This window comes from Perna viridis, chromosome 2 (assembly GCF_037379345.1).
Source record: "Perna viridis isolate PV_CMFRI_1.1 ecotype Kerala chromosome 2, ASM3737934v1, whole genome shotgun sequence".
In the NCBI taxonomy this organism is placed as follows: Eukaryota; Metazoa; Mollusca; class Bivalvia; order Mytilida; family Mytilidae; genus Perna; species Perna viridis.
In genome coordinates this window covers 25,718,888-25,742,089 of record NC_142446.1, presented here as the reverse complement: position 1 = coordinate 25,742,089, position 23,202 = coordinate 25,718,888, and the positions used below count along the sequence as shown (strand labels likewise).

The 23,202-nt window shown below is 32.3% G+C and overlaps 1 protein-coding gene across 1 annotated transcript; it reads right to left on the bottom strand.

Moving 5' to 3' along the window:
* Positions 1-503: 503 nt before the first annotated feature.
* LOC148624234 (serine/threonine-protein phosphatase 2A regulatory subunit B'' subunit gamma-like) lies at positions 504-16,301 on the bottom strand. Its single transcript, XM_088566831.1, has 13 exons — positions 16,098-16,301; positions 13,778-13,893; positions 12,878-12,927; positions 12,356-12,410; positions 10,894-11,006; positions 10,387-10,555; positions 9,877-9,921; positions 7,058-7,201; positions 6,369-6,505; positions 5,550-5,625; positions 3,811-3,948; positions 3,158-3,285; positions 504-2,769 (listed from the first exon to the last, which is right to left on the bottom strand). Exons 1-13 carry the CDS (start codon positions 16,174-16,176, stop codon positions 2,661-2,663), a joined length of 1,359 nt encoding a protein of 452 aa, XP_088422957.1. The 5' UTR covers positions 16,177-16,301; the 3' UTR covers positions 504-2,660.
* Positions 16,302-23,202: the final 6,901 nt, after the last annotated feature.

Here is a 23,202-nt window from a genome sequence, read left to right as displayed (position 1 = left end):
TTGAGGTTTTCAGTACTAACATCAATGAAAATTTTTCATTGGTAACCAAATTTCATGGTTTGGCCTACCAATGTTAAACCCAAGTTAAAAGTTAAAATCTTAAATAGCACATATGAGTGAAGTCAATACTGTCACAGTAACATACAGATACTAAAATTAAGGCTAAACTTTAAGGAAAAGTGAAATAGAATTACAATTGAGAATGTGGACTTTTAATTACTGGTATTGAACAGATAAATTTCTATTACTGAAATTCTAAGGTTTTTGCAAGACCATAAAAACACAGTTTATTGACAAATGTTCTATAATTAGCCAACATTTGTGGAGTTTTTTCTGTATTGTATTGCACATGCAGATTGAGGCAGTGTTCATATCAACAGAAGCTATTCCTTATAACTTGTACATCAGAAAGTAATCAACATTCACACCAGACTATTACTCTGTTCTGTACTAGAACATAATTACATGAATTATGAATCAATTATAACAAAACATGAGAAGAGTTTATTTTTTCAATGTTTAATAGGAGATGATCAACGATAGAGAAAACAAGAGTCAGTGTGAATATAACATGTACTGTATGTCTCTTGTTAGGATTGAAAAGCCAGAACTATTCATTGGTGTACATCAGAGATTTTCAACTTTTTTTTAAAAGGTGCCTGTGCCTTTCAATATAGGGATATATCAAAAGATAAAACAAACAGGGAAATTTGTAAGACAATTACATTTCATCACACAGCTGGTTATATGAGTCCCTAAACTGACATCTCTCTTATTTAAACGAAATACGAAAAGTGAGGGAAAAGAGAATTCTGGAGTTTTTATAACAGGTAGAAATATAATATTTTCACCTTATTTGGTGAGCCCTGACTGGACATGTCATACTGAGTGAATCCAATTGCAGGAATTTGGGAATTTCAGTAAAAAATTTGGGAAAATTATCATGGTTTAGGGAAACAGCCTTATTTCAGCTCTAATATCATTGGTACATTCATACTCTACAGAAATAAACCAAAAAACAAAGGTCTGCCAAATTACCTGAGGGAATGCTCCAGGTATTTCCAGTTTAATCCATATAATTAACAAAACTTTTTGAGCATAATGAGAGGAGGCCCCTTGAATTTGCTTATGCCCTATCTAAAACTAGAGTAATATGGCAATTTGAACTGGTGATGACAAATATCCCCATATTTAATATATTAGAAAAACTGTAAAATTACATGTAAAAGAACCAAACATTTAATTAAACTTGATCTATATCTACTGGTAATAGCCTACCACAGTGTATAAAGTTTTGTTTGAGTTCTGAAATTTTAAGAACCAGTCTTTGTTAAAGAACCATATGAATTCTGTAACATACGCTAAACCCCAAAACAGGCTAAGCATTTATATTTTTGTGATTAAGTTGCTTTATAGGTCTACATGATGAAATGTATAATTATTCATTCCAATCTATCTGTTCTTAGGAGATAATCCACATTGAAAATCCAACAATTTCTATTGTATTTTAGGTCTCACTAACCACTTCTAACGTTTCCATTACTTTACATGTTAAAAAAGTAATTTTCAAAGTCTCACTGTGAATTCCCAGGACAAATGACATCTTAAAGCTGCATACCGTTGCGAAGCTTGGAAAATAAGGCTTCCAAAATCATAAAGCTAATGGTACGATGATAGTAGAAATTCTTCACAAAATTTACTTGAATAAATAATACTGAAAATCCACATTTTTACCTGTTCTGCTAACTGACAGCATGGAGGCATATTACTCACACATGTAAACAATATTCATACACTTTTGTAGTTAATTACATATATGATTTTAAAGTACACATTCTCAGCTTTATTTTGACTACTTTTAATCATAATACACACAAATAATGCACTTACAATGCATATGTCTAGGTTCAGTGTGTTTTTGGTACTACATAGGGGGGTGGCCATTTGACCCGGAAATGGTGAGTGAGACCTTAGTGTCATTTACAGAGTTATCTCCCTTAATTTTGAATTCTACAATACATTCGATATCATTTTTATCTCCCGAAAACAAGGGTTATATGAAAAGCCACATGTTAACTTCTGTTTACTACAACATTTTAAACAAAACATCAAAAATAAATATATGTAGGCTTTCCAACCATGAATCACACTTTGCATGATTCTTATCTGGGGTGCTACTTTAGTGTGAAAGATGAACAGACAAAAGTAGGAACAACTATAAGAATCAATACATACATATCAAATATATATCATACCCCTAGACTAGGATATTTTATAAAAAATCACTTTAACCTAAAATTTGATTGACTGGAGTATCCAGAGATTGAATAAAAAAAATGGATTAAATTTTGGCATAAAAATAAAATGTAATATTGTAAATTTATCTATTCAGTATACATGATAAAACATATGTACTACAAATCAACTATTAAATGGAGTAATGTACTGAGACTTGACAAATCGTTGATGATAATGGGACGGACCTTTCAGACTAGGTTTGAATGGAGAGACTTTATATAATGCACTATGATAGCTGGAATTCTAATGTAATTGGAATTACTTAAAACATGTTATATTGCGAAATTAAATGATACACTGACAACCTATCACTACTATGATGTGCTACATATTTCTATTTTTTTGCACAGATTCCCAATGATTTAAATCTCAGATTCTTCTGCAGTGTCTGGGACTAGATATTCTCTGTTCTCATATGTCCAGAAATCATTCAGATCTGTCAAAATACTGACCACTGTATCACCTTTCCCACTGTAAACAAATGAAGAATATCAATATAAGTTTATTTTTCAATTGATTTAAAAAATTTCAGGAATCATAGCTGCACAGTTATTCATCACAAGGAATTATTTGTAAATGCTATATGGAAAAAGAAGAAGAAAATTTGTTTTTATTTTGAAATTTGGAGTTTTGCCAATCATATACAGTAATGAAGTTTATGAGGTCATAAACAGTTCAGAATTTTCTCAAAATTTACCTATTTTTTTTTAGTTTTGTGGCTATGGTGCAATATCACTATACTGTGATCATCCCTCTAATGACAGTTGTGTATTTGTTAACATCGATGTATATGTAATTCATATTTAAAGATGCTTAGACATTCTATGAAAAGCACTAAAAGTATGTATTCATAACTGACCTGACAATCAGATCTTGTAAAGTAAGTTTCAATGGATCTTTTGGCTTGACCATATCAAATATTTCATCCTTAACATCTTGGAATGATATTGGCTCCTGACCATGCAGTTTCATTTGTTCTTGAATTGCCTGTACAATAAATTATAGTTCATTACCATGACCCACATACTTACCTGCAGTGTAATAGGGTTTCAATCAAGGGTCTGATAATAAAAATAAATTCTCGTTTTGTTATTTTTCAAAAGACAGGTACCTATGTGTGTCACTAAAATTTATACTGATTAGTTGAAACTTGAAAAAATTCAAAGGTTATATGATGTTTAATAAAAATTGTGATCATACATTGCATTTAAAATACTATTAAGAACTGTCCTTTTTTAATATGTATAAACTGAAAATCAATCTATACTACTGATCGAAGTTCACACATATTGTCAAATTTTTGTTCCATTTCACTTTTTTCTCCAATTTTAAATCTATCCAAAAGTTAATGTGCATTCAAAAGCTATATTAATAAAGTATTTATCCTACATAACAATTATACTTAAAAAAAAATTTCATCCCTGGGTAAAACGATGATAAATTTGAGTCTGTGAATTATTTCTTAAAAACTCTGCATTCATTATACCACTGTCTCATCTGAAGGCTACTTACTCTGAAGAAATAGTTTAGAGAAAAGACATTAAGATATCCTTTGTGCTGAACATCCAATATTCTGAACAAATATCTTAAGGCCTGGGGTTCCTTTTTATTCTCCAAAGCTAATACAAAGTCTAGGTAGGTTTTATAGTCCTGCAAGTACACAAATGCACATAATAATAATTTTATCTAAAAAACAAAAGGCTCCTAGGAGCCTGATTCGTTCACCTGGTTAAATCTTTGCCTTTCAAGGGCAATAACTCTAACAAGGAGTTGTTCAACAATTCGGACTCCATGAAGACTTTAGTAGAACTTATCAAAAGGATCATTTCATCAAGTTTCATTCTCTCTATAACAGTTTCAAGAAATTGGCTAAAAACTGCAAAAAACATAATGTTTTGCCTTTCAAGGGCAATAACTCTTACATGGAGTATTTTGACAACTTTGATCCTTGGAGACTTTTGTAGGCCTTATAAGAATCATTGTAGCAAATGAAAGTCTCATTCTATCTATCATAGTTCTCAAGATATTAGCTGAAAACTTTAAAAAAAAACAAAAAAAAACCTGTCATTTTTCTCCTCTCAAGGACACTAACTCTTACATGAAGTCTTCTGACAACTGTGACCCCTTGGAGACTTTAGTAGGCCTTATAATAAAGATCATTTCAGTAATTGAAAGATATTAGCTAAACCTAAAGGTTTTGAGATATATGCAAAAAAACTACTGTCTGACCCCTTTGTTTTATTTTTAGTAACGACAGCCATGTTTTTTAACCAATCAAAAATCCAAATGATGATTTTGTTAAGGATACCTTAAAAAACAAGATTACCAACTTTCATTGAATTCTGCAGAGTAGTTTCTGAGAAAATTTTTGAATGTAATAACATCAAAAACTGCAAAAAAAAAAAACGTACAAAAAGGGCAATAACTCCAACATGGGTTGACAGATTTTCACGAAAATATGACCACAGATAGATCTCATCATGCCGAAAACTTATAACCATGTCAAAATAAGGCTAAACTTAAAGGCTTTGGAGATCTACACAAAAATCTGCGGTCTAACCCCTATGTTATATTTTTGGTAACAGCAGCCATGTTTTTTAACTGATCAGAAATCCAAACATTCATTTTGTTAAGGATACCCTAAAAAACAAAAATACCACCTTTCATTGAATTCTGTACAGTAGTTTCTGAGAAGAAGATGTTTGAAAGTAATAACATCAAAAACAACAAAAACCATCCAAAAGGACAGTAACTCCAACATGGGTCAACAGATTTTCACCAAAATTTGACCACAAATAGATCTCATCATGCTGAATACTGTAATCCACATCAGAATTTGGCTAAACCTAACGGTTTTGGGGATATATGCAAAAATCTGCTGTCTGACCCCAATATTCTATTTTTAGTAACAGCAGCCATGTTTTAAGTTTCATGAAAATCCATTCAGGAGTTTCAGAGGAGAAGATGTTTGAAGAAATTGTTAATGACGATGACAAACGCCAAGTGATGGCAATAGCTCACATGGCCAATGGCCAGGTGAGCTAAAAAGGATATGCATCGCCAACTTTCAAAGATATTTTGATAAAATAGAGAATTTTGAGACTTTATATACAATTTTATCTAAAATTAAGTTTTTTTTTATCAATATCTTTAAAATATAGATTAATTGATTGTTTGAAGCAGTAAATTGTATAATCCATACAGTTAAATACAAAATGTATATGGTTAAATTCACCCATATTAAATCTTACCATTTCCCCTTCATAAGTCAAACATTCTTGAAAAACCCTGTCCAAGAAGACATCAGTTAAAGTACCTGTCCCATATCTGTAAAAATAACATTATCAATCACAGTCTCACATACTAAAACAATACAAATCACAGTCTAAAACAATAGCAACCACTGTCTAAAACAGTATCAATCACAGCCTAACAAAAAACATAACCTTAGCTTTCCAGAACTTTTATTTCCCAAAGCAATTGGTCAAGAAATAAATAATTATTTCCCATGGAAATTTGTCAAGAAATAAATAATTTATACTAAATTTTCTTGAATTCTTGTTTTCGGCTCTCATTTCTAAACAGTTAATTCCATAACCCCTTAAATCCTTTTGTAGAACTGTTCTTACCTATAACTTTGAACAGAAGTCAGAAAAATAAAAAAATAAAAAAAAACAAAAGATAATGTCCTGTCAACAAGACATTCATTCTGCCCTCTAAAAATGTTGCAATAAAGACATACCTGTAAGTTGTGAACCCTCCCACATCAAGTGGGAGACTCCCAACAAAACAGGGTCAATGAAAGAGAATGTCCCACATGAACTATTCCAAAGGTTAACAGGAATGATAAAGAGGAAACAATTATCAATTTCTGCTTATTAACCTGTGAGAAAAATAGCTTAAGTAAACAAAATTTTTGCCTGTTAGAAAGTCAGTTTAACTAGTGTTTATACAGGAGACTTTAAATTGAATTCTTGGATTAATGTTGGTCTATACATTGGTTCTTCAAAAATTGGCATCAAGTTTTTTTTCTTAAAATATTGGTAATGTTTTATTATCCTATTTCTTACCGAGCTAACTCCTCTTTACTTAACATGCCATTATGATCTTTGTCTAAATTGAGATACTGCCCATAAACCCTAAGAGCTGAAGGAGCAGAAAACCAGTTTGATTCTTGCATTTCTTTGGATAAGTCTTCATCTCTAAGCTTTAAGAAACAAAATAAAGATTTAAAAGCAAAATATACCTCTCTTAATTGTGGACAAGCTATTTGATTTTCTTGGTTTCAAGGTTTGATCAAACCACAAATGCCAATTCTGAACAAAATTCAATGAAGTTATTGATGACCTAAGGTAATTCACAAATTAAAAAATACTGGTACATGAAATAATAAAATCTTGACAAATGGAAATCACTACCTATAAATAGCAGACCATTCATAGAATATTTTTTACAACGATATTTAAGGTTATAATTTAAACTTACTATTTTTTTAAATCAATGCAAATTCACTGTGATACTGGTATTTCTATTATCACAAATAATGTTTCTTGGCTCTATTTGAAATAAGTCCAGGAATTTTTTCTCAATCAGGTCAAGAATGACAAATTTACAGTAAAAAATGCATGCAATAATTTCTTACATACAGTGATTGTAATTTGAATTACCTGTACCAAAAAGATCTTTAAAACAATTTCATTGGAAATCTATAATTTTTAATTAAAATTCAATAGAAAGAATAACATTTTTAAGGTCTTACCTCTAATAAATCATCAAGAAAACTACAAGCTAATATATCTTGGATTTTAATTCTACCAGTTCTCATAGGGTCTAGAAAGAAGAAGAACTTCCTCACAGCAGTACATACATAAAATGAGTAGAATGATCTCTCCAATCCATTTAGCTAAAATCATTAAGTAAAATACTAAATTAATAGACAGATTCAGACCACTTATCACTTACTGTCAAATAAATAAAAGGTGTGTCATCAGCGCATGATACACCCGTCAGCTGAAAACAAAAACAGAAAAAACACCTCCATTTTTCATGTGCCAATAATCAAAAACATGAAATCCAAAATTTAATTTAAAACAAAATGGAGCCTATGATCATGAAAACAAAGGATATCTCAGAGTTTTGTGGCATTTACTGAAAGTGTTTTTCAGTTAGAGCCCTAAAACAGAATAACCATCCAAATGGAAATTTTATATAAAATGAAAGGAAGCCTATGACCATGGATACAAAGAATATCCTTAAGCTTTATGGCAGTTGCTGAAAGCGTTTTTTTCAAGTAGAGTGTGAAAACAGAAAAACCATCCCTTTTTTCTAAAACTAAAAGTCCTTTAACTCAAAGACAAAACATTTAAAACTAATGTAATATTGAAGGGAGCTTTCCTCCATTAATATGAACAATTGACCAAAGTTTTACTTAAATGCATCAAGCATTTTGTATGAAGGAGTAATGAAGGGAACCAAGGTTATAGCGGTAATCAAAAGAATGTAATCTAGGGACAAAGACCAGACATGGAAAACAGACATACACAACAAAGAACATAAAGTAACTAAAATCATACATACAAACTAACAAAAGCAAATGAGCAACTCGGACTCCACTAAAATCTGAGAACATGGACCAGGTGCACCTTTAGGGTAAGCGTCCTCTGCTTTTCTAGAATCACCCGCCAAGTTGCTCATAAAAAATCAAGTCCAGGGTAGATGAAAGAGGACAGGAAAACTATGATACCTTGAACAAATCAGTTTTCATGGCACAGATGGTATGAAGTGTTACAGACGGACAGCCGTATACCATAATACATTATGTCAAAATTGATGGGCATATAATAACCAGAGGCTCCCAGGAGCCTGACTCACTCACCTGGTTAAATTTTTGCCTTTCAAGGGCAATAACTCTAACAAGGAGTTGTATGATAATTTTAACTCCATTTGATTCATTGGAGACTTTAGTAAGCCTTATAATAAGGATCATTTCAGCAATTGAAAGCTATTGGCTAAACCTAATGGATTTGGAGATATATGCAAAAATCTGCTGTCTGACCCCAATGTTCTATTTTAAAAAACGGCAGCCATGTTTTTTAACCAATCAAAAATTAAAACGATATTTTGTTAAGGATACCCTATAAAACAAAAATGTCAACTTTCATTGAATTTTGTAGAATAGTTTCTGAGGAGAAGATTTCGTAAAGTAATAACATCAATAAAAGCAAAAAAACATCCAAAAAGGGCAATAACTCCAACATGGGTTAACAGATTTTCACCAAAATTTGACCACAGACAGATCTCATCATGCTGAATACTTTTACCCCCGCCAAAATTTGGTTAAACCTAACCGTTTTGGAGATACAATGTATATGCAAAAATCTGCTGTCTGACCCCTATGTTCTATTTTTAGTAACAGCGGCCATGTTTCTTAACAGATTAAAAATCCAAAGTCATTTTGTGCAGGATACTCTGAAGGAAAAAATATAAGTTTCAACCAAATCCATTCAGTAGTATCAGAGGAGATGTTTCAATAAATTGTTAACAACGACGACGACGCCAAGTGATGGCAATAACTCACATGGCATACAGCCAGGTGAGCTAAAAACAAAAAAATACTAGGCTCTGTTTTGTATACAAGCCTAGACATATGTCTGACTGGCTGGCAAAGCCCTCAATGTAGTATTCAGTCCTATCTAAAAACAATGTAGCCTTCTTTTATAAAAACACTTTTGACCAGCCTGCATATTTGGTCAGTGTGTATTGTAATTATAATCTGTCATGCTATCTGCTGAAAATATGTTGCTTGTAAAAACTGCTAACTAAAAATATTGAATAATAGCACTTGTGTAATTTATTCACTTTATTTTTTGTTGAAACAAGGGACTCTGACCTTTTTAACTGATTTTTAGGCGTTTAATTGGGGAATTTTTTTTCCACAGTGGCCTATAGGTGGGAGGGGGGTGGGTTGTGACCACACCAAAGAACTTTAACCCCACCACATTTTTTTAACCTGTCCCAAGTCAGGAATTTCTGGCTCCGGTTTGTCTCATTTCATTTTCACCTTTAATTTATATTTTGTTACTTGAGTACATAGGGGCAACTCTTTCAATGTACCTGAGTGTAATGATGTTTTGGGGTCAGCTGCAGCCTGTCCTGTGTTACGAGGATTTCCTTGTCATTCATTGATGACCAATGTGTGACATTTTCATCCTGGTGGGGTTGTTGTCTCTTTGACAGATACACTATACCTATTCTTGTTATATTGTATTTGAAAAAGTAACAAATACAAGTATTTTTCCCTTTAAGGTGGGAGTGGGGGGGGGGGTCATGGCATTTTTCAAAATAACAGTTATTCAACTCTTTTTGAAAAATTGGGTTAGAAAAATATATTTCATATTTAAGAATACCAGAATGAAGGGGTTTTTTTTCGGTCAAGGACTACTGTGAATTTAAGTTGGATCTTGAATGGTAAACTATTTTTGTAACTTTTAAGTATCCTCATAAAAAAAAAAGTTCATATGATAATTTTGAAACTTTTCAGTTTCCAAAAGTAATATACCAGCTCTAATTGTTTCTTACCTGAGGGAGAGTTGGAATGAGTTCTAGAATATAATTCTCTAAATCCTGAAAAAAAGACAAATTGTCATTCATAGGCATTAAATACATTTAACAACACATGAGAAACTAGAGGCTCTAAAGAGCCTGTGTCATATACCTGGTAAAAATGCTGGTCCTGGTGAGGATAAAAATTATGTAAAATGGGTATAAGATATAAAACTGTAAACTAAGTTTACAGCTTTTTTATTATTTTATTACTATTCTGATTTTTAAAAATAATTAATTACATAATCATAAAAATCTCAGTTCACTTTTCTTTCAGTCCAAGCAAAATGAGTTAAATTGTGCAGTCTTAAATTTCAGATGCAGTTTAAGCTTGTTGACCAATATTAATTAAGCACAGTGTGGATTTAAATTGATCTTTTTTGAGGAGGTAAACACAGGATTAAAAGGAACATACAGAAAACTCTGTAAATTTAATTATAAGTTTTTCATTCTACATAGTGAATGAAAAAACTTCCTGATACTCACTGATTCTTTAAGATATCCTTGTCCAGCCACATCATAAAGTGATAAACCAATTCTAGTCTGATGTAACCACACCTTTCTCATCACATAATTAAAGAATTGCATTATGGAAATCCTGCCATACGGATCAGTCTGTAGAAGTTTACAGAACACAGAGGCAGAAAAAAATTGCCTGTGAATTATATTGTAAATTTGATATAGTCAATTTAAGGCTTGATTTATCCCTGGCAATATAATCCAAGTAAATCTAGTTCAGCTACTTTCATCAATAATTTAGACATGAATCTTATAATGTAGTTTTTAAACAATGAAATGCATTTGAATTACTGGCAAATGGGTGTTGGATAATGTTAGTACATTATTATACAATTAAACACTTCTAATACATATCTGGAACCATCTTACTAATGAATATTTTATCATCTGAATTTTACATGGGTTGTCCCTTGGATGTAGGCTTACCACTATTTATTATAAAGGCAATGTGAGTGGCTAAGCTATTTAACATACTTGCACTTTGATCCAGCTTCAGATCCAACTTTTTGGAAGTCTTCATAATTAATCATTTGATCCTCTCCAACAATGGGTGGAGTGTGGTGTTGGTCCAACAGAAACCAGAGACGCTACAAACATCAAATAACATTCAATGAACATAGTAAAACTAATGCCGTGTATAGAAAATAAATACTTAAATATACCTCAACACTTAATATTGTAAAGGGGTTAAACTTTCGCTACTCTTTAAAAATTGCAATAGTCTTACATCACCTAATCAAATGACAGCATTTTTATTTTTTTGCTTGTTCCAAAAATAAAAATGAAAGGTTAGCAGGTTAAAAAAATATCAGATTAAAACAAACACTATTCACTAATTTAGGGTCTCTAGAGAGCCTGAATAGCTTACCTGGTTTATTAGCTACATTCAATTTCTTGTAAATGTCGCCATGTTTTTTCATGAATAAAAATTCAAAAAAATCATTTTAAGCAGGATACCCTAAGAAACAATCATACCAACTTTCATTGAACTCAGTACAGTAGTTTCTGAGGAGAAGATTTTTTAAAGTAATAACATCAAAAACAGCCAAAAAACGTCCAAACGAGGGCAATAACTCCAACATGGGTCAACAGATTTTCACCAAAATTTGACCATAAATAGATCCCATCCCACTGAACACTTTTATCAATATCAGAATTGGTTAAACCTAACAGTTATGGAGATAAATGAAAAAAAAAACCATCGTTTCGACTCCTGTTCTATTTTTAGTAAGGATGGCCATGTTTTTCGAGAGATCAAAAATCCAAGCATTACTTTGTGCAGGTTACCATAAGGAACAATCATGGTAAGTTTCATCAAAGTCCATTCACTAGTTTCAGGGGAGAAGATGTTAGAAAAATGGTGGAAAATGGATGCCAAATGATGGCAATAGCCAAAGGCCAGGTGAGCTAAAAATCCCAAATTGATAAACCTTATGTTGCAAAAGAATGCCATTTTTGTGTGCCTTAGCTCCATTCATTGTGATATAAAATCATAGAAATCCATAGAGATATACTTAAATTACATACAAGTTGTTTAAAATGCTTGCTCCTGAACAGTTAAAATCAATCAGAACCCCCTTTTTGTGGTATGGAACCACATTGTACAATTTCATATTGATCCATACAATTTCATTCTTTGAAAACAAAAAAAACACTTGGTTTTTTTTTTTTTATTTTCAGTCCTCAAGTCAAAACAGTTAAGGTCATAACTCCTACATCAATCCTTTTTTTGTCTTTTTTCCCCAAAACAATTGGGTCATAACCCTCAAAATCAATAACAGTCTATCTTTTATGGTTTAAACTTTTGTTGGGACTTTGAGAAATTTTATTAAAATCAACCAACTAATTTTAAAGTTATTCCATAAAGGCCAATGACAAAAATTGTCATATCTTATATGAATGCAAAGTATTTGTGGCCATATAAGAAGAAAGATACCTGTAATTCATCATTGTCTAATAGTTCTCTGCTTCTTCTCTGAAGGAAAACGGCCCTAGAAGATAAAAGAATGATTAAAAGTGTAAGATATATTGTACAAATTGTCAATAAAAACTATAACTGTGCACACATACATGTAACTAAATGGAAAACATAGGTAACATGAAAATACTCAGTATTAATTTTTCATGGTCTGTTCAAGTTTTCCTTTTTTTATGGTTTTCATTGTCCATGGATTTCAATGCAATCAATAAAGCATTCAAGTTTACAGTTAAAAGTAAACTGAAATTGTATAAGGAGTTTTAATTTATTGTTTAACTGAGCCATAATAACCATGGAAATATACAAATGTATACTCAACTAAACAATAGTATTTCAACAATTTACACTTCATGGGGTTTTAACTCTTTTCCTAAAGTTAAAAATGTTACATGCATACTTAATCAAACAGAATAGCAAATGCACAGAACAGAACTGCAGACATACAAGAAAAGTACATACAAAAAGAGTGAGAAAATGTACCTTGATTCTTCCCTGAGTTTCAACAACAATGGTTCTTCTTCTGTTGGTAACTACAAAAAATAGTTGTTTAAACTTATACTTTATCTGTAACAAATCTAGATATATAAACTTGTTCTGTAACTTATAAAGATATACTTAAATACACATGTATATGTACCAGATTTTATTTCAACATCTTTGCCTTAATAATGTGAGAAAATGTTTTAGACAAAATCTAAAACACATGTTTTATAGCTCCATAGACCCGGATTCCCAAATTGTTGGGCCACACCCCCTTAAATCAATCCCAACCTTCTCTTTTGATAAGGAATCTCGTGTTTTAAACCGCATGCAGATTTAACTAATGTCTAGTATAAGTGAAAGAAAATGCTTATTTTTGCTGCTTTACACCTTCTTTTATGATAAAGGTCATAACCCCTTTCCCAAATGGAATGGAACCTTGTGGTACAATTTCAGAGAGATTCATACTCTATTATTGTTTTTGTGCAGAAACCAGGAAATTGTTATGGCCCCTATGTAGCCCCTTATTCCTGAACAATGGTTCATTAGAAGCAAATCATAGCCTCAAAAATCAATATCAGTTTTTCTTTCGTGGTTTACCATCTTATGATCATTACACTTATACTCAAATTGTCTCCTTATGGTAATAAATACGTGAAAAATTTATCACAGCATTCTGTTCTGTTTTTGAAGATTTTGAGCTCACAAAAACGGTTAATTGGCAAATGGACAAAGTGACAGACAACACAAAAACTATTAAGTACCAACAACTGCAATGTGGTGCCTTTAAAAAATAGGTTGCTAAATCAATATTCGATATTTGATACTCAGATCTACATCTGCATATTGTGATACTTGAATATTCATGAACATCTCTAGTTACAACACTACAATACATACTCTAACATAAAGACTAAGTGAGCCCTTTTGGTTACCATTGACACCACACCACTTTTGGTAACACTCTGTGAATATTTCAAGGTCTTCAGCTTTCACTTCTTCTGGATGCCTTTTTTCTGAAACAATCAAATACAAATGATTACAGGAAAATCTTATTTTTTTTCTGTTTGAAAATATTTTGGTGTGTACTATGCACATCTGATATATTATACACAGGGTGTTTTGACCTCATAAAATCTGACAGTGTAAGAAGCTTTTCAACACAAGTAAAGGTGTATTGTATCCTGTAATTACAGTGTAATTTGACATTTTATAATTATCATAATGTATGTATTTTATCTTAAGAAAGTTCATTACTTATTAGTAACTAATCATTTGTTCATTGTATCATATGTACTTTTATTTTGCAAGTATCAGTAATCCTTAATTAAAGATATTAAAGATATTGGAAGACACTGATTCTCAATTAGTTGTGTACATGTTTTCATTTCAGCCTGAATTTTTTTTTTGTCAGTTATGTGAATTTCATGTAATTGTATGTTCATGCATAAGTTTTCTATAAACAATGAATGATCCTTTTATGGGTCAATGATACACCTTTTGATATCTGTCATAATTGCTAAGTTTATTCAGAGCAGTACAGTGTATTAATTGCAATAATACACAGTTACAGAATTTTTATTACCTATGTAAACTGAGAAATTTATAACATTCCATGGAATCCAATTAAAGGTACATGTACCAGTATTCAAAACATTGATGAGTACCAGTCAAGCAATGTTGTCAATTTTGCTAGTCTGGTAGTTACTCACAATTGTGTTATTTGTACATGTACATGTATTTGAGTAATTATCATTATTTCATGTATATGACCCAGGCTAGTTTGTTCTGATGTAGAAATTTCATAAAGCAAAGTTATAAAACCTTTTCTATGATTTCTTTGGAATATTTGATCTCTTGACATTTGGCATCAGTCAAGGCAAAAATTTCAGTGTTCATCCTTCTACGCCATCACCAGTTGTTACAGGAAAACAACTTAAGAAATGTTATGAACTCACTTTGGATTTATCAAGTTTCACATTGGTTTGTATGTGACACAATCACACAACAACTGATCCCAACCGCCAATTTTTCATATCACTCTTTTGTATCACATTGTTTGTCGTGATATTGTGATATCACAAATATTAAGCCGTCCCAGATCAAATCATAGAGATGTTAACCTTAGCTGGAGAATTGAGAATCCCTGGAGCTGTATTCTGATTTGGCAGTCAATTAGAAAGGCAGTGGCTGCTCGTCCATGCATTAGTGGATCGGGAACCTCTTCAGGCTAATCGTCTACACATCCGGTTTGAGCCAATAACTCACTGAATTGCGACGGAAACATTCATTTATAGTAATGTGGAAATTGTGAGAACTTTATTTTATACATATACAAAATGATACAAGCACAATAAAAGTTATTGAATCGTATTTGAAGTAACAAGTATCGATTAAAAATCATAAAGAATTACGACAAAATACACATTTATCAAACTTGAAAGACCATCTTCAAGTTTTCACATCCAGAAAGATTGTTTTGGCACATGATTCAGTCCGGCACATTTTAAATCATAATGCTGCCATTCCAGACAGTAATCACAAACTAGTGAGTCTAAGTCGGACAATTTCTCCTTACACTAGACATGTCCATTTACACTGGTTGATCCTTCTTTGTAGAAACTAAAATTTGCAGAACATCCCATGTGTCAGCACTGAACTATTTTTAACATGTAGGATACTTTCATTTTTGTCTAAGATTTTATTGCAAATTTTAAAAAAAAACATCTACTATGCATCAACTTTGGCACCAGTCATCATAACTTCTGTGACTTGTTCTGTGTCTGACCAACATTAAATTCGTCCATTCTCCATTTTCAAGCACAGGGGCTTGCTCCCACTATCAAATATGCAGTCTGACTAAAGCGTATTACACAAATAGAAAACTTCAATTTATTAAATGTGAACACAACTCCCAAAGCCAATAATAGTCATACATTTGCGTAAAAATATATTACAATATTTCCATAACGAATCAAACGTTTCTGTAACGACTCAGTATGTTTTTGACGCGAACTGGATGTGTAGTCTATAGATGATTAGTCCGAAGAGGCTCCCCAACCCAAATGTGTGGACAAGGAGCCACTGCCAATCAGAAAACACCATTTATCTAGAGGTCAGAAATACGAGGTTGGAGTACAAGGAAAAACATAAAACCAATCTCTTACTTCCCCCATCCTTGATATCAAATCATGAATACAATAACTGACGAATATCTTACTTTTCTTTTTGTCGACGTATTTCTTTAGAATTTTACACCACTCCATTATCTTACTCTTATTCAATGGACTTTTAGTCATGTTTCAAATTTAACCCATTTGTTAGAAGGATCAAGAACCTATCTTGATGTTTCCAAACATGTTCCATCTTCCCTCTCCATTTTCATAACAAAAGAAATGATTGGTTGTTTACGCCGACATTTGACAAAGGGGGATAATCCAATTTTCTTGTTTGGGCTTGATTAAGTTGACGCACAAAATGTGTGCGACTGTCAAAATTGGGTTAAGTTCAAAATTTATTTCTATTGTTTCCAAAATCTTTAAACAAAAATGGCAGACAAGCTGGCAAAATTCGAATCACATTTGGCATAAACAGCTAAAACCTAATGTTAATGTAAAACCAGCATTTTACAGTGGTAAAAGGCATCACGCAAAAACAATTACTAGACTCAGACGGCACAACCATGCTACCAGGTCAAATAGGAAAATATGTTAAAGATAATGTCAAAAATGTGGAGTTTCAGAGGACATTAAGCACGTCCTTATAGATTGTTTAGAACACCATCAAGCACGTTTGGAACTTAAAGAAAATATCCACTAATTGGGTCTCCACACTCTTTCGGAACTAAACCTTAACCCACCAAAATCAGTTAGGCAACAAGTCTGGTCAGCATTAGCGCAATTTATTTTAGTCATTGATTATCATAATAAAATATAGCATACTTTTGTTTAAATTACGGTAATTGTCCTTAAATAACTTAAAGCCCTATATATATTTTTCTTTTCATTTCAAGTTGGAGAATCCACACCCTATATATCAAGTGTGATTGCACTGATTTCAGCCGAGCAGTTTCAGGTGATCGTGCGACACACTTATAAATATGTAGGGTCATTATCGAACGTAATAAAACCATAACCAACATATTCACACAGTACCATTTATCCAAAATGATATCATCTTTCATTTTTCAATAAAAAAAAAAAACAATATATAATTGAATTAAAATAAAATTAATCACCTGATATGGGGTTCCACAATGCAATATTTTATACACATAGTCTCTAATTTTATTATTATTTTTTTTACTATTATTATTTATTTATTTTTTATTTTCTTTTATTTTTTTTATTTTATTATTTTTTGTTGTTAATCATGTACACATATGCTTACGAAACATATCTACCGCGCCGATAGCTTCAGCCGTGTGTAGTATAATGTCGCGTGCGTTCGTCTTCAAAAAAAAACTCCGGTTTATACATAGTCATAAAGCTAAACTCCCAAATAAAAAAAATTATGTTTTATTTTATTTTCCTTATTTTACTATCTTTTATCTTACTACTTGGCTTATTAATACATTTTTTATTTGTTTCTTTGGCTAAACTTTTGGCTGTTATTAAGTCCACGTGTAAATTTTGGATTTACATTTACACTTGTTAAATTCTAAAAGTTGACCAATCTAAACAATGGTAATCAATCCAGTTTCCAAACTTATTAAAAAAAAATGGTCAACCCATTCACCAGAAGCATGAGCTGGAACGTCTCGTGTGGCGTTAGTAAAACTGCGTACTAACGTCGTGTGCTTGCACGGTAAAATTCGGGAACTACACCCGGCTAGACAAGGCAGTCTAAATTTACATACACTTTTTGGCTCGGCATAAACTTTTCGGCATTCCAAAAAAAAAAAAAAAACATACACCTTTGGTAACTAAAACTCTAACATTATCAATTACTGAATTTGCACTTCACCTTTGGATATTCACCAAACCACACCCATTTGACTCTAAAACGCATACACTATTTGGCAAACTAAATCATACAGTCTTCTGCCTTCTGGGTCCGACTGGTTGACCTTGACTCTTCTCCATCCAACTTGGCATTTTCCTCCTTTACATGGTCCATTTTCAAATTTCATTTTTACTAATTACTATTTAATTTCTAACATTTAAGCAATTCATAATTTACAAGTATATTACCTTTACCCCCCCTTTTTTTGTAAAATACAATTTAAATAAAAAGCAAAATCATTTAAAGCCCACCCAATTTGGTTATCCGTGCGAGACCCGACAGGGTAGTCAAGGACGTTAAAAACCCCCTTAGTTAGTTATGTGTACGACATACTTTCTTCAGTTGCATAGGAATTTTACTGTACATATACTTATATATACTCCCTGTCCCATTTGGTGGCACTACATACCTGTGGCATTTAAATGTTTTTTTCGCGGTTTTTAATTCAAGATATCTGGCAAGGTTGATAGATAAACTTTAGAATAATTCACACAGGACGTCCTATATACCATTACCAGTCGACCCCATAAATCAGAAAACTTCATACGGATAGTATAAGTGCAATATTTGCTGTTATTAGATTTCTAACACACCCCAAGTACCTGTGTCCAGGGGTAGGGAGAGTGAAAATAATACGCATTACACATAATTGTATATTTATGTTGGGACTAATAAAACAACATTAGTCATATTTTATTCCATATTTATGTCTCTGATTGTAGCAAGAAAAACTGTGTCGTTTCAACTTGGCTTCTTTTAATCCAATTTTCTCAAATTTCTCTGTTTATTTAGCCAAAAATGTTGAAAAGAAACACTTGATGAAAAAAAAATCTTGTTAAAACACTGAAAATGGGCCTTAGTGTACTTTAGGGGACTGTGGTATGTCTTCAAAAAGTGCTTTAAGGGACTCACAGTTTTTCTTTTACTTTAGGGGCTCTCATAAGTAGTTTCTCGTCTGTATTCCATGTCCCATATATAGGTTGTGAGTCCCTTAAAGTACACTAAGACATTATTTGGATCATTTACTTTAGGGGATTCTCATTAATAATGTCTATTGTGTATTCCATGTCCTGTATATAGGTTGCGGGTCCCTACAAGTACACCAAGGCATTATTGGGATCATTTACTTTAGGGGACTCTCATAAATAGTATCATGTGTGTATTCGATGCCCTGTATTAATCACTAAAGTGGTCAAAATATAAAAAATATATAAAAATGTATGAACATCGTAAAACAAAAATGTACCATATATTTTTTAATCACCGAAAAAGAAAATGAACATTATTAAATAGTTTTCTGTTTTAATTAGGTCTTTTAGACATTTTTTTCTCTCTTTTCAAGAGTTTCGTAAGGTTGATTTGTTTAGTGTTTGCTTGAATCTCATCATAGGCCTGTGATTAATTACAGTTTTATGAACTTAAGAAACTAATTTCTAAATAAAAAAAAATAGTTAGTAAAGCTCATTAAAGTGGTCAAATATAAAAATATATAAGCATCGTAAAACAGGAAACTGATATTGCTCGAGGCTGAAGTAAGGGGTTATGGTATATTATATAAAATCAATTAATTGGCTGTGAGAAGTAGTTGCAGAGAAAACTGCATATCGACGGGCGAACGAATGCCACGGTCGCAAGATACTTCCTGCTTCAAAGCGGGGGTAAAATGAAATAGAAAAATCTGCTAAGTGGCAAAATTGTATTTTCAATCAATTTTATATAAATAATTATGAAATTATGACTAAATGAAGTACCTACGTCTTCAGAAATAAATACCAAAAACCTTCATTTTCCAAAATTATACACCATTTAGCTGTTAGTGTAAAAAAGATGAGAGAAGTCACTTTTTAATCATATAAAACTTTGATGCATAATAATGAATTGATAATGCTTGATTCGCGACTAAATGTTGACCATCTTCACGGGCGTATTGCCTTCATGTTTTTCCACATGTTCTGAAATATTCCTTTTTTCCGTTTTCGAATATTTAGGTTATATGGTGTTTTCACATTTTGTATGTTATTAACCTGTAAAATATATAGATCTGTTAAAAATCATTTAAGAAAAATAGAATACATATTTTTTAGAAATAAAAAATATCACATTCTTGCCTACACCTCTCAGATCGAAGAAAGCTTAGTTGACTTGATAGCAAAAGCACCGATCAACGATAAGTGTTAGATATTTGCTGATTATATTCTGGAATAGTAATGTACAATTTTATGCATCTCATCCCAGTATTGTGGTCATCGTATAAATTACAAACAACGTCGTAAACTTACCACATATTTATTTTTAGTAACTTTAATGTGTGCCCCTTGTCTTGACATTTTGTCTATAAACTTTCGTAACAATTTTGTTAGCCCAAACTTGTATCAACAATCTGGTCCGTGAAATATTTCAGATACAGTAACAGTATACATATTATCTTTTCCAGAATACATTTGAGATACAGTTGCAGGATTAAAATAATACATGTACATGTAGATGTACTACATGCTAATAGTACTTTACTTTCATTTCTTTTATGTTTTATTTTGTTCATTGCTTGTGTTGAGATATGCGTGGATTTATTACAAACCCCACACAAACCATGAATTACAGACTATATAAAGACTATACTTCGAGCGAAAGCATTAACTCGCTGTTTTGAATATTGATTTTTAAAACACCATACGACTTGCCTCTTAAAATACTTAGAATAAAACTTCCAATAGTCATTCATTCCATTCATTCATTCATGTCTTTAATTCCTCAAAAACGAGATTACAATGAACATAGATATTACAAAACAAAATCAACATAGCAAACAACCAAAAAAAAAAACAAAAAAAAACAAAAGAAAACAAAACAGAAATAAAAAATGTCAGATATAATAGAAATTGTAGATATGGTCACATCTCAGAATGTGACGACTCTATTCGCTACACTGCTCCATCGGATCAAACTGATACAGGGAAGATAAAGGAAACGTATAGAAAGGTCTGAAAAATTACCAACGATGTTAAAACTGTCAAATTTGCGATGCAAATTTTTTGTCGTTCCCTGGACTTTGTGCAGGCGGTGTTGCCATAGATGTCACAGCGGTACGAGTTCGAGTCCCGCGGGAGAACTCGAAAAAATCGCATGGCAAATTTGACAGTTCTAACATCGTTGGGATTTTTTCAGACCTTTCTATATATATTAATTTCTATATTAATTAATTTTGCGTAATGCTATATCATGCATTGATCATGCATTGTCAGTAAGTCGACTTTTTCTGGCGGAGCATTGAACAATGTGGGAATGACAAAGTTTAGTAAACGACGTGATTTCCCAGTCTTGTAGGTCAGTTTAGGGCCGTTTTTCTAATAAAATTGTTTAAAAATTCTCATCATCATAACACGAGAGTTCCTGGTAAAGTGTCAGAGGAAAGTTTTCAGTTATTATGTCTGACCAGATATCACGCAAAACGTTTGTGCATGGACAGCTGCAGAAAACATGCAAGAACAAATCTCTATATATTCGACCACAAACGAAGCAATATTTCTCTGAGAGTTCAGGAATGTCACATAATAATTTCGTAATAAAATACGAAGTGCGAATTTCGCTGTTAGTTTTTGCTTCAGACCAGAATTTCGCAAATGTCACAGATGTATGAATATTCGGAATCTAGAAAAGTTACAATTATTGTTTATACGATATTTCTAATGTCAGTTTGAATTGAAGAGATATGTTGATTTACCATTTTCTTCCTAATTTGTTTAGGTGGAAAATGTCCATCGCTTGTAAAGGTAGCGAGATAACCTGACAGTCTGTAACGGTGAAGTATATTGATGATATCGGTATAAATCCCAATTGTTTTCTTGACGGCTCGTTAAAGAAGAGGAACAGTTTCGCAAGAAAAATGTTCTTCGATAGATTATGATTAAGGCAGCATAGTTTCTCCAAAAAGAACAGCTTCCTTTTATCTATCTGACTAATGATAGGATGAAGTCCAAGAATGCTTACACAATTTCAGACCGAGTGTCACGTAAAATGTCTTTTGCAATAGGGTATGTAAGTCTCGTCACGTGACTCCGTGATTTCATGAGAATGAGTCCTCATCTCCCATTCAAATGCCTAGAGATTCGTCATTAACACAGCATTGAGTTCAATGTTAAAAGCAAAATATATTTTTGTGAAAAAAATACTGATAAAAGATGACAAATATCTAGTTCTACTGAATAAAATGTTAAGAAAAGCATAGAAATAGAAGATTTTGCATAGTGATACAGCGTTTTCATTTCCAGGAAGTGAACAATGAAATGCAGACCGGCCTTCGGATTTCAATACATTCTACATCTAGGTTACAGACCACCAATTCAACCAATGAGCATTTGGAACGCACGCAAAAATAGTCCTACGCAGAAATTACCCCTGTTCCTCATAGTGCTGTGAAAAAAGTTCTCATCTTATTTAAAAAATTGAAACAGTTTCTGAAAGGAAAAACATTTCTGTACATTTTATAGGTGCATTTTGCTTCTTGTGATGTGAAGCCTAATCTCCATAATGATTTTTAAATATACCCCTATCTTGTGAAAACACTGGGATTTCCCATGCTATTTATAGACCCTTCACTTCCGGTGACCAGTACTGCACTGCAATTTTGCTAACCCCACATGCCAATCTGAGGATTATGAGCTGACATATGTAGAATCATGCTGATATATAGTCGTCTGCAGGTTAAAGTTAAGGTAAAGTCCAGAGAAGCCATTGAATATTGTGAAATTAGCATAGAAGCCTATGGAAAGTGGAATTAGTGGTTTTTAGCCTCTAAGAACGAGACTTACAAACCCTATTAGTCCACATTTCGCAGCCATGAAGTAACGACGGTAAGATAACAGAATAATAAAGTTTTAACATAACATTTGGGCTAGTACCATCAGATGACATTCCTTTTAAAGCATAGTAGCAGTTTCTACGACAAGAATTTGAAGTTCTGTCATATGATTTGAATTGCGAGTTCAATTCAATACATAAATGAGTTTGACTTTCGACCACAGGTACAATGTCTCCACCTATTTTCCATACGTAGTCTACAGGGGTAGGTCTCATATTCAATTAAAAACGAACAATAGAAGACTTGTTTGCACTGAATCGGAAGTGCCACTTCCTTGAATAATCGAAGCAGACATCTAGCATATGTTGGACAGTAGCCGGGTTATTACCGATGCATGATATATCATCTGCTAGGGATGGAGCACAGCTAATAATGTTAATAATACCAGTATTAGGATTTCAACGTTCTATATCAAACAATAAATCGTTAATAAAAACTAAGTACAACAAACCTGACAAAACCC

Coding starts and splice junctions, on each gene's coding strand:
- LOC148624234 (XM_088566831.1), bottom strand. CDS start 16,176: ATGACTAAAAGTCCATTGAATAAGAGTAAGATAATGGAGTGGTGTAAA. Junction 5,626..6,368: donor AGTAAAGAGGAGTTAGCTCG/GTAAGAAATAGG, acceptor TTATTTTTACAG/ATATGGGACAGGTACTTTAA. Junction 3,286..3,810: donor CTCTAAACTATTTCTTCAGA/GTAAGTAGCCTT, acceptor TTTATTGTACAG/GCAATTCAAGAACAAATGAA.